The sequence below is a fragment of the Phalacrocorax carbo genome, chromosome 2 (genome assembly GCF_963921805.1).
Source record: "Phalacrocorax carbo chromosome 2, bPhaCar2.1, whole genome shotgun sequence".
Classification (NCBI taxonomy): domain Eukaryota; kingdom Metazoa; phylum Chordata; class Aves; order Suliformes; family Phalacrocoracidae; genus Phalacrocorax; species Phalacrocorax carbo.
Genome location: NC_087514.1, coordinates 90,138,529 through 90,151,565, shown reverse-complemented (window position 1 = coordinate 90,151,565; position 13,037 = coordinate 90,138,529). Strand labels below are relative to the sequence as shown.

Below are 13,037 nucleotides of genomic sequence, written 5' to 3'. Positions count from 1 at the left end.
AGCCAGGAGCATCAAGCGGTGGTGCTTTCCAGTCTAGTCTCTTGAGACTAAAATTAGTGAGGTAGCCTGGATCAGACCAAGGCTTGTTTAAACAGTAGCTGCATTTCAACCAAGAAAATTGCCTTTGGAAGGCATCTACCCCAGTTATGCCAAATTTGGTCTAGGCTCAGTGAAGCACAGCCTGGGAAGTAGCTTGTTGCAGCCTGGAAGGATTCAGACTAAAGAGGAACGGTAATTAAGACAGAAGCCTGTGTCAGGCACAAAAGGTTTAGTTGAGAGGGTTTGGCCCTGTAGAAAGTCTGTCCTTAGGGGAGGAGGCAAGGAACTAAATGAATACTTCATATAGATGCTAAGTTGGTTTTCAGACAGTATACGACTTTCTATACTGTATTTCATCTCCACTGGGACCAATAGAAGTGTGCTTTCTAAACATTCTCGCTATTCTTTCCTTTTTAGGTGTTTATTTTTCCCCTCCTCCTACTCCCAGGAGCTCAGTCTGTAGCATACAACTCTTGACCCTAGATTACTCCTTCAAAGATTTAATAGAAACACAAACACCTGCCTAACACTCGGCCACAAGTCAGTGTTTTGTATGCTGAAACCACATTTCTAGCATAAAAAGGTGCAAACTTTCAAGAGAGAGAGAAAACTACTAAGAAATATAATTCCTGTCGGCTCTAGCCCACTACTCTTACATAACCCCATCTGTTTGCCTCAATAGTACTGTTTCACATCAGTTTTCAGTTTTAAAAAGACCTACAGAATAAAGACAGCTGAAGTCAAGTACTCCTTAGTTACACTCTTCTCACTGTACAGCAGCTGACTGAGCCATATACACATACACAGAACATAAGAAAGTAGAGCTTATATTGTCTCAGGTTGTGTTTAAAAAAAAAAAAAAGCCATTCAGCCTCAGAGTTGCACAAAGACTTTGTGCCAGTCATAGAACTGGTGTTTATATTAGGTCTGTCTACCATTTCGCCATGCTTCACAATCACAGGCACTGTGACTCTGCAAAAGCAAACAGAATTGTGTTCCTTAATATTTGAGCATGTCACATGCTTATAGTTAATGTATTAAAATAAAGAAGATGATAGCATACACATCCTTATCTAGTTCCCTGGCATTTCTGCTCCTAAAATCAACATGACTAGTATTATCACAAGATTACTTCTTCTGAGCAATCCTAAACTAAGTGACAGACTGATCTGTAAAGCTCATAATTTCAGAGGACGTGAAAAAAGTTAAAAATGGAAATCCTGAAAACTGATTAAGATCCGGGCACGTAGCTCAGCCCAACCACCTTAATTTTACTTTAAAACATCCAGCCTGTGCTATATTCAGTCTGGATCAGACTGAATTCAGCTATGGAATGCAGTTTGGTTTTAAACCATCTTGCTTGGCACATGCCAATTTCAGAATTCAACAATCACGTTCAAAACTGAAAATAGCTATTACTGTTTAGAAAACACAGAATTGTTACCTTTCCTCCCTGCCCAGCTAAGTTACCTCTTCATGAACTGTGTCCCTAGTAAACACAAAACTCTAGACCTCTTCTTGCAGAGTTTCCCCTTCTTCATTAGTATTGAGTGGACTATCCATATATCCTGACATCTGTCCAGCCATGCTTTTCACATGCTCAGCTAGAAGGTTAAATTCATTACATCAGGGACAGCAGTGGTATTTAGGTTTGACTTACTGATCTCTGCTGCTATTACTGTAATGTTGTGCCATAGCAGTGTTTCCCGGTCAAGCGGTTTTGAAGTGAATATTGAACCATTTCCTGAATTGATGTTGAATACTCTGTCCATATCAGTGTGTCGATCTACAGAGTACCTGTAAATACAGAGAAAGGGGTTAGGAGAAAGCTTTCCTTTTAATTTCTATGTTCTTAAACCATTTTCTAAGACTAGACATCAAACAGCTAGTAAATGGGGTTGCCTTTTGTCTTCAGCGCAGGCTTCAGAGTCTTCATACACTCACACAAAAAGCTAGTTCTGAGCTACTGGATAATGACACATTGGAGGTTTGATTTAGAAGGTGGAGCATTGTCACTGAGTAAATGAATTACTGTGGAATTTACATACCTCTGAGAATCATCAAAGCTTTTTTATTTTTTAGTGAGAAATGTGAAGTCTGTGCCCTGAAAGAGATGAAGTTTATTTTAAGGCTAAGTTGGCTTTCCCATTATAAAACCCTCTTTTTATGGTTTGATATCTCAACTGTTCCAAATAGTTTCTGATATAAAATTTGACAGCTGGGGTATGCTTCTGCCTTTCACTTCCCAGAATTTAAAAGGACTGCCCCCCCAGATCAAGTCAGTGCGGGACAGAGATTCAGTATTCCATAGTTCATATCACATAAAGGTTTGCTGTAAGTCATCAAAACTAACATGCTCAGCCCTGCTTGATGGTATCTAGATGTGAAAATGAATGCTAACAAGCTCTGGAGAAGTTCAGAGTCTAAATACAGACGCAAATTTTCAATCTGATCTTTTGCTTTTTCTGCTAAACTGAATCCAGCTTTAAAAATGGAGCTCTCCACTCCACAGGAGAGGGTGCTGCTACCCTGATCCAAAAGCTGTGACTTGGTTTCGTTTCTCATGAACAGAAAATTCTTGCATTAATTACAGAGGTTTGGACAGAAATATGTCTCTGATGTTGTGAAGGGAAGAATGCAATTGCATTATTCTGCTCTTGTTTCAAGACGGAATGTGTGCTGATGTATAATCCAGCGCAGAGCCTTAGGAAGCCCAGTGTGCTCCCTTGGTCTCCTTGCAGGTGACGTCGATGGATACAAGGCAGCTACTGCTCTCCCTTGTGTCCAGACAAGGATAAAGATACGGCTGAGCTGGTACACAGTCAGATAAAAACTGGGCCAGGAGAATGACTGGCAGAGTTTTACTGCCACTACAGACTGAAGGGAATGCAGAGGCTGAAGAAAAATTTCAGCTCCGTGCTCTGCCCTAGGAGCAGCTGCGTGACATGGCCCTTATTCTGCACAGATTTCCCAGTGCCTGTGCAGTGTCTCTTGACTTCTGAGAAAGATCTTGCATGGAAAAAGGAATAAACAACCAGAATAAACAACCCTGATTCCCTCAACCTCTCCTCATACGACCTGCTCTCCAGACCCTTCACCAGCTTCGCTGCCCCTCTTTGGACACGCTCCAGCACCTCAATGTCTCTCTTGGTATTCACACAAAAATCTAACTTTTTTTAGCTGGACTTGCATAGGCACTCCTTGCTAGTTTTTCAGGAGTTGATTTGGTTTTTATTTGTTGCTGTCACTTGACTAACAGTACCACAATTTCAGCTGCACGAAGTCAGCTGTCGTGTCACTAACCTAGTTCCTTTATGCAGCATTGTAACGTTACCATCAGCTTGAAAAGAGCGTGTGAGAAGGTACGCAACATGCAGCGCTAACTGATGGGACAGCTCCGGCAAGCTGTGTCGTTTGTCCAAATCTAAATAGTACATGTGAATTTGTTGACTTAGCTGAAATGTTTGATGGAAACAAGTTTATACAAACTGGTCTGACACACTCATATTTTGACAAAGTAAGTATTTGATATGGTAAACATTTCATTTTAACTTTCATTCATTCAGGCTTTTATATGATATTATGCTGGTATTTTGTGAATTCAATTATTTTTCAGATATTCTGTAGCTCATTTCCATATCTTTCAGCTGAAATACTTTGGTATTTCCATTTTGCAGTAAACCTAGGTTTTGCATTCCTATTTGAAATTAAATATCAGGATTTTTCATAGATTAGCTGTTCCAGCCAACTGTAATAGTATGTTTCAGGCTCTCATTCAGCAAGATATTTAAGTAAGCAACTAGCTTTAGGCATTTGTCTGTTCTTTTTTTTTTTTTTTCTTTAGTTATGCCTTCACTCATGCTTCATATTATGAATGGACTTAAAATATCTTACTGCCTTAGCACATTTTAATGTCTTGGCATACAGTAGTCACCCTCTTTACTTCGTAAGATTTCCCAAAATCAATCTGTGGTACAGTATCTGGAAGAAATGAAAAAAAAAAAATTTTCTGGACATTTTCTAAGAGCTGTAACATTGAGGATGACTTCTTCAAGATAATAAAAATTTTAAAATGTAAGTCCTTGTAAAAGCTAAACTCACAAAAAAAAAACCAAACCACCCGACAACCAGAGAACAGCTTCTTAATGAAATGTTAAATTTTATTTCTTCATATCCAAAAGAAAATACATACAAGGTCAATGAAGTTGAAATATATTCTAATTATACCATTAACCCTGGTCTAGAAGGATGATTTTAATAAGCTAGTCTGTCATTTCTGTTTCTCAGTTTGTATAATCCAGTCTCTTTGATCAAGGACTGTTAATTATGTTGAATTGGTGGTGATTCTGACTTAGGGATCATAACCTAGTAAAAATTAAGCGGACATCATCAAACTAATTTTTACATTTATTTAATGAAATTACTGGTGTGTATTTGTCAGATTTCAGGACTTCATCCCTTTCAGACCTTGAAGAACTGACAAGCTAGGAAGTTAAAAGGTATCTGTGTAGATTCCAGTCTCCCGTTGTACATAACAGGAAGAAGGGGAGGGAGAAAGAGAGAACCTAACACATGCAAATACGTTGTCAGTAAAATACAAAAACAAAATTAAGCCTTACATTTGTTTGCAGATCATTTTTATCTGGGATACTTTAGTAAATCTAATCACAGCAGGGAGACAGTTCCAGTGACTGATGAACTTCATTATGCCTCTGAGGAGTTGCTATCGCAAAAAAACGCAACTAGCAATTTAAAGAGATCTGATGTACAATACAGGAGTGCCGGCTGCAGCACTCTTTTTTTTTTTAGTATGCAGTGGTTCATAATATTCCTGTTTACATCAAACACAAGCAGAATGCAAAACTTTTTTTATAACACAGCTGGACAGTGGAGTGCTACTCAGGAGTGTATTAATGTCGCCACACAGATGCATATTCAAATATAGCCAAACATCTGCTGCTGTATTTTTGTATTTTCTTAATGTCACGTCACAGCAAAGCTTATTTATAAGGGCTGGACTGATGAGATGCAGCTCTGCCAATATGGAGGTCATGAATGATTGTGCACTCTTACAACCAGGACAGATACCCACTTCGTATTTTGCTGTTGCTTCATTGTTTTCTGACGCTCAGCAGGTTGCTGTCTAATGTAACCACAAGTCAGGAAGATTTGTGGGTCAGGAAGGGATGTGTGTGTGAATTTTTCATAATGCATTTTCATAATGATATTGTGAAGGTTTCCTTTAATGGAAGATCAAAGGGGCTTTCATCTAACAGAGTTACGGCTCAGTTTGTTTAAAAAGAGAAATCTTCACTCGACTAGAGGAGAAAATGGAAGGTTTTCATTGTAATATCAAGTGTCTAAAGATTTTATTTTTAACCGTCAAGAAAAATTGACACGCAAGTGACAAGTCATATATATACAGCCTAATTGCATCTTCCTCGAAGCTCAGAGTGAAAATCGGATTTAGCATCTCTATTGCATGATGGAAAAAAAAAATCATCCTGTCAAAAAGATGCAGACTCAACTCATGCCCCTAAGTTCCAGGAGGTACCCAAGATATTAGCACCATAAAATTACACTTATTGCAAGCTAACATCTCAGTCTACTGCTCTCCACTAATTTCCTTCCCCTCTTACTGATTTTCATGTTTCTTCTTACTGTGTTTATTTCTATTACTCTAACATCTTCCTCATTTTTCCTTTTCTTCTCCTTTCACCTTGATTGTTACATGTTATTAGAGTAAAAAGGAGACAAGTTTTCTGCTGCACTGCATCAATTTTGACACCTCTGCTAAATTTTGCTTAATAATCATCTGATACTTTAATATGCAAAGTACCTACACTGTATTAAAGAACTGCCCTTTGAAAGACAGGTAAGTTTTAGCACACACATTCAATTAATAGAAAAGAGCCAGTAGGCAGTACTCAACAATGAACAGCATAATCCCTATGCACTGTAAATCACTTCTAATTAGGAGCTGGTGCTGGTGTGAAATGCAAATGGTTGTAGTTATCACCACAGGGAAGCGGAGGGAAGCAGGGAAGCACTCGCCTCACTCTCCAGTGCCATTAGATGTAAAAAAGCAGGTTCATATGAAGACTGCAAGGGGCCAGGGTGTCACCCTGACCAATTTTTCATCTTCACGCTAGCATGCCCATGAAGACATGCTTTAGGTGGTGTTCATTCTGTCCCTGGGCCTGGCCAAAGTCAGCAAAACATTATGTTGCTCTCTAAGTTACTATGCTCTGCTAGTCCAGAACTCCATATAATTGTTGCAAGTCATGACATAAGTGAAAACAAACCTTAATTAAAATTAGAAGGCTTAGTCTTGAACAAGAATTCATGTGCAGGGCATTGCATGTAAACTGAAGAGAGAGGGTTTCTGCCAGAAATATTTTAGATTTAGTTTCTTCATCTAGGAAATTAAGACGATAATATTTACCCCTCTCACAAGATGAGCAGAGAGCTTAAAACTTACTCATGCCTCATAAGTATTGTAAGGTATCTTGATGAAAGGTAGTTGTTTGCAGAAGTGCAAAGTATTGATGGACTGGATTTTTATTAAACCTGAATTGTTCTATTTTGATCTTAAGACTACTATTGCATTTCCAAGGTGCCCAACCCAGAGACATGCTGAAAATTGACCTGGATTTAATATTGCTGTATTTTTCATTTCCTCCTCTTACTGCCTTGTCACTAGCAATGAACTTTAATTAAAGCACACAACTATTTAGAATTCCTTTATACTCTGTCCAACATAAGTACTCCAGGATGTTTACAAATGTACTGAAACAATGTAGCTGTTAATTTAACAAAAAAAATGAAGGCTTAGGTTTAGCTACTCCAACCGTAACATTTTGTCCACTTCCTCTAAGACTAGTTACTTGATTCATGACAAGTGTATTTCATGAAGTCCATGAGACTGATTCTTATCTAACTAATCTGACACTGATACAAGTGAGATCAGAGTCTGTGTGTGCACATGAGCTGCTTTTAAGGCATTTCTGCTTGCAGTTTAGACAAAGTAAATGTGACCTCCGTTAAGCAGGTCTGGATGGATGGGAGAAGAAAGGGTTGTTGAATCACCCTCCTGTCATATAGCCAAGAGGATGCACTGCACTGCACTGGAAAATGTTAAAGGTAGAAGGAGAACACTACAACTTCTTAGTGCTCTTTTTACAGTAAATCCTTCCATGCTGGAAATAACCACAAACTTTAGTTGCTGAAGAAGGTAGGATGTAATTCAAGATTCAAGAGCCATGCAAACACAGACACACATACCTAGATATGCTCAACTGTGAGAGATCATTTACCCTCTACAATACTCCATATTTAGAGCATACCTGAACAATTTCATTGTTAAAAGTAATTTTTTGTGTGTGTGCTAATATGAAAAAACCAAAATTAAGGCTGTAAAAATTTTACGCACAAGCTGAAATAGTCTATGCTTACTTGACAGGGTTCTTGGCAGCATCTGGATCCTGAGCAGTTACCGTTCCTATTACACTGTCTATTGGAACATCTTCTTTCACTTCCATTATGTATGCTGGTCTGCTGAACACGGGAGGTTCATCCACATCCTCCACCTGGATTCTGACTGTAGCTGAGTCCTTGAATGGCCCCAGGTAGAGGAATCGAGGGTCCACGTGAGTATTGGTAGCTTCCACTTTCAGAATATATAGGTTTTTATTTTCAAAATCCAATGCCTGGGAAGAGGAAAAAAATAAGTTTGAGAGATCTGTGGGGATTGCTGTGGCTTGCAACCAGATGAGCCAAATGAATGGGGGAATGTCATGGAGAGGGCAGTGCCACATAACAGGAGGCTGAACTGGAAGTAAACTGCCAGCAGAAGGGAGAAAGACAGGGCTCTATGCTACTGATGATATGGTGGAGAAAAAAACACTTTTTCAGGGAATTCTATGCCTGGAACTCCTAAACATCAGTTAATCTTTCCTTCTCAAATAGCCTTAAGTCTTCATGCCTTTTATTCTGTCATTTTTGGCATTTTTATGTTTTCTTGTCTATTCCTTGCCCCTAAGTACCATACACTAAAGGGGGGAAGATTTTCTAGGAGCTGCTTGTTTAAATATTGGTGTTCCATCACTAAAACAAAACACCATGACATCTAGTGTCTGGACGGTCAGGACTATCCATGAAGGAAAACATGATTTTATGATAGGCTATGACTATATCACACTCTGTTAAAAGTATGAAGAAGCAGTGTTTAGCAACACTTTGTTACAGTACTTGGAGAAATGTGGGGAGAGAGTAGTCACCCTGTTTTTGGATTATGTTGTAGAAGATTCACAGCTTCTGTCAGCAACAGACAGAAATGCAGAAAGAGTTAGACTGATATCATAATCAGCCCCTGGAAGACATCATCCTAAAAAACAAGTAATGACAGGTGTCGTACTGATATCAACAAGCAAGTGCATGTTTGGAAAACCTACACAGTGTCTATCTAGTGATGACTGAACTTGAACTGATGGAGGATGATATCTGTAACCTTATCAAGCTTGCCTGATAACCCACTGTAAATAATATTTCTCAAACCTTTTCTGACAGCCAATGTGCAACCTAGTAGATGATGTCCATTGTGAGCCAGCAAGGCACTGTGATTTTTTTTCTAAAGCAAAAGCATGCTGATGGATTTATTAATTACATTTTTATAAAATGTAAGTCAAAAGAAATTTGTCTATGTACTTTAATACATTACAGCTATACAATTCAACATGTTCTGATAGTACAAAATAGGCAATGTGATACTGATTGTTTCTGTAGTCTTAACACAGCACCTTCTAGTAAATCAGCAAATACTGTAAGCACCATAGGGAGAAAATCACAGTTGGATGGTGGTGCCTCCTTGAGTTATTCTGTGGATATGTTCAGACTGTAGAGATTTTTCTCAGTCCTGTCCCACTCCCTAGGTTATTTATTCTCTCAGGTTCTTCAGAGTATGTGCATTGGTTTGTTAAAGGAGGGTATAAGAGGAAGGACCCCTATTCTTGTATAAAAGAAACTTTACCTGGTAACATAGAGATTCCTAATAGATAGCATTCAAATTAATAAACAACACATGTTTAACTGAAAATTGAAAATATAATATATATTATATATATAATGGAAGATAAAAATATATGCTAGATAAAGTTTTGACTGTTATTTCAAAGCCTGGAATTAAGTGTGTTGAGATATATACCTTTTTGACAGTTATAATTCCTTCCTGTGTGTCCTTGTCTGTGGTAATTCCAAACATGTCATATCCATCCCCCTCAGTGATGCTGTATTCAATCTCTGCATTTTCATCCACATCAGCATCATTAGCTCTTATCCTGCCAACTGGTGAGTCAAGTGGCATAGACTCAGGAGCTCTGAACTGGTACGTGCCTACAGCAGACAGAGAAGGAAACTTTGTCAGTCAGTCTCTTCGTACTTCGGACACCACCTCTCAGCCCACTGTCCATGCTGGGCATGCAGAGATGAATTAGAGGGTCGCTGTGTCTTCAGGCCTTCCTGGGGCAACAGTCTTCAGCTTCTGCCTTACTTTCATGTGGATGAAAGTAGCTTATCTATTTTCTAGTATGAAGGATGAGCATTTTGTTTTCCTACGTACATATTTCTTTTGCAACATATGCCCCTTCCTAGACAGGGATACTGTCTAGAGACAGTATCAGGGTCTCTGTTGGCCGTATCAAAGTTGTATATGAAAAATGTCTTGAGGCCAAAAGACAAATATTAAGAACTGCCAGAGGCCAATGCAGCTTAGTAAAACTAAAACTAAATACAGTGAAATGCCTATTAATAATGTGCTACATTGAATTCTCCTCTGAAAAAGCTCTACTTGGGGAATGTTGTCATTATGAAGCTGTATCTTTGGCTTTTATATTGTAGACACTTATGTCCAGAGATGTATAATTAATTCATTGGAGGCAGAGTGCTATATTTTCTCTTACATTGCTCTAATTTAAATGGAAACACTTTGCCCACAGCTAAGAACAGACTTTGAACTTAAATGACAAGTTGCTTCCAATACATTTCCCAGTGACTTAACTGCCAAAGCTTGCTGATTTGTCTGATAGTATCTGCAATTATTTTCTCTAACAGCTGCTCTTGACTTTGACACACACTGACACTGTGATACACACACATCACACACAGAGCAGTGGTTAGACAATGCAAAAAAGAAGAGAGACAAAGAAGGAAGAAAAGAAAGCAAGAGAGAAGGAAGGAAAAAGAGGGAAAGAGAAGGAAGGAAAAAGAGAGAAAGAGAAGTTAATGAAAGCTGAATCACTTTGAATCACTTATGGCCATGAGTGGTCATTAATAGAAATCACTTTCTAAGGGATCTGGCTCAAGTGATTCCCTTAAATATTACAGAGATATCTACCAAGTGATCTGAGACAGGGAAGGGAAATAGACAGAAATATCTGGTGTATTTATGTACATGCTTTTGTTTCTGTATGCAAAGAATATAGGAAAATCCATTGAGGCAAATGCTTCCTTGGTTTAAGTGTTCATTTTGATAGAATTGCACTTGGGAACATTTTACGTACTTAAATAAGTATGTTTCAAAAATTTAAATATGTTAGATTAGGACAAATATCTTTAAACACAGCCAAAGACAAGGCCTAGTAGAAATGATAATGGTCAAGAAATACAGATTATATCAGTCAAAACTATTTAATGGGTAGGTAAAATAATGCTTCTGTACAGTAATTCACCTCTCAGACTATCTACTGCAATGGGAGTAAGAATATTAAAGATATGTTTCCCAGTTATTGCAATTAACCTTAGCATGATCCTATTGCTTGCTTGTGTGTTGTCTTTTTCTTCCTTAAATGAAGTCTGATACTTAGTAAGTTCATGACAGCAGAAACAATATCTGAGGTAAAACAATTTTACTTTGTCCATTTTACTGTAAAGATATAGAATGTAAATATTTCATACTCTGGGGGAAGCGAGGTGGATTGTCATTTACGTCAGTCAATGTGATGTTCACAGTTGTTGTTCCTGATAATCCGCCCATCTGGCCTCCCATGTCCTTAGCCTGGATGACCACTTGGTATTGCTCCCTGTTTTCACGGTCCATGTTTAGCAAAGCAGTTTTAATAATGCCTGAAAACATGAAAATTAAAGAGGGGGAATTCACAAATAAGGTACTGACTTTGACAGAAATCCTTATTAAAAAAACCCCACAGCCTAAAGAACAAAACACTCTGTGTAATAAGTAAACTTTGCCCAGTACAAATATTTACTGTTATGAGATGGCACATTAAATTACAGACTTGTCATATCATATCTAAGGCTGCTGCCTGTGTGACAGACACAATATTAGTGGAATCCCCAGAAAGAAGTTCTACCTTTTGTGAGCTGTGTTATTTTACATAACTGTTTACCCCCTTTCAGTTCCATGCTAAAGTCTCTCACTGAACTGGAAAAAGGCTCTTTGTTCATTATATTATGCTCCAACTTTTCTCTCCTGTTCTGTCACTATTTTTATTTTGACAGACGTGGTTTAAAGAAAAAAAAAGGTAACTTCAGCAAGACATCATTAAAGAGGCAATACAACAACATTAAATGGGAGAAGAGAAATTAAGAAAATTGTGAGCATCCAAGCATGCCCAAGTATATATAGTTCTATTTATACATTGGTTGAAGCAATTTTGCCAGTCACTTCCTTCTTCAAAGGCACAAATATCAGTTATGAAGCCAACTCCTATTGAAATTCAATCATTCAGATTTACCATGAAGCAAAATGTTTGCATTCTCACTGGGTCTCTTAAGGCTAAGTACTGACTCCTTTGTAGGCAAAAAGGGTGAAATTCAAGTACTGAAATCCATGGCAAAATTCACAGCAGCTTCGACAGAGACTTATTTCACTCTAGGAGTTTTTCAATTGATTTCCATGCAGGAAGATCAAGCCTGTGGTTTACCTTGCTTCCCCTCTGTGCCCCATACAACCTTCTTGCTAAAAGATTATTACTGGTGAACTTCCAGCTACATTATCCTTATTATAATTCTAGATAAAAGAGCACATACTGTACTGTCCAAGTCAGAGTGAGTGCATCAGTTGAAAAGTCCTTGCTTGTAGTACCTAATACCTTATGCTTGAAGGAAAGCTCCCTTTGATCTTGGCTCTCCCTCTTTTTAGAATTATGTACATTTTTTTCACCTCAGGTTTTTCTCTGAGACATCTAATCTCTCCCTCATTTTTCCTGCCTCAGACTCTAAGATTTATTTAAGAAACAATGTTAAACCTGATTAATTGTCTGGGATAATCCATTCCTCTCCTGTAAGGATGCTGAGGAGAACTGATTTCCCTAGCTTCCAGCAACCTATCACAATGGATGTTCCCATTTAAGGAGATTCTTGAGAACCCTTTTTGATTTTTGGAGAAGTTTGTTATAAATCTTGAGACGAGATTATCTATGTAGTCAGATAGTTGATCGTACAAATTCAGTCAGCCCGAATTCATAGGTTTTATATGCGCAGGTTCCAAAGCTGTCTGTTATTCAGCCCATAAAAAATTTCAGTCACTGTGTATAATTTAAACATCTTCCAAAAACAGAACTCAGAACTTTCAGATTCTATTTGTGATCTTCTAGTGTAGCGTAACAGCCAATTTTACCTTTTCTATCATTATTCTTAATTAAGATTTCTTTCATAAAATTAGCATTAAAGTGTTATGTTGCAGATGTACAGAAATTATAATTACTTTAAACAAGTTTTGAAGAAGCAGAAGGAGAAAAAAAAAGAAAACCCCACCTGAACAAACCCTCAGTCTTAATTTAGCCATTATGAAGATCTACGAGGATTAAGCACTTTTTTCCACACCCACCTGTTTCTCGTTTTCTTGTAAAAGCGAACCTATTTGGTTTAATTTAAGCATCCATAGCAGTCACTCTACCCACTGCTTGTTAAAAATGATTGAAAACTGGATCACATGCAGTACTAATTGTATTTATTAGACTTTGCTGGTAAGATTAAAATTACGT

At 37.9% G+C, this 13,037-nt stretch overlaps 1 protein-coding gene across 1 annotated transcript in view; it reads right to left on the bottom strand.

Moving 5' to 3' along the window:
- CDH6 (cadherin 6) overlaps positions 1-13,037 on the bottom strand; it is a 105,791-nt gene that overhangs the window by 14,769 nt on the left and 77,985 nt on the right. The window contains exons 5-8 of the mRNA XM_064443430.1: positions 10,990-11,157; positions 9,242-9,429; positions 7,495-7,748; positions 1,700-1,836 (exon numbers count right to left, since the gene is read on the bottom strand). Coding sequence (XP_064299500.1) covers positions 1,700-1,836; positions 7,495-7,748; positions 9,242-9,429; positions 10,990-11,157 — 747 coding nt within the window. The remainder of the gene's footprint in view (positions 1-1,699; positions 1,837-7,494; positions 7,749-9,241; positions 9,430-10,989; positions 11,158-13,037) is intronic.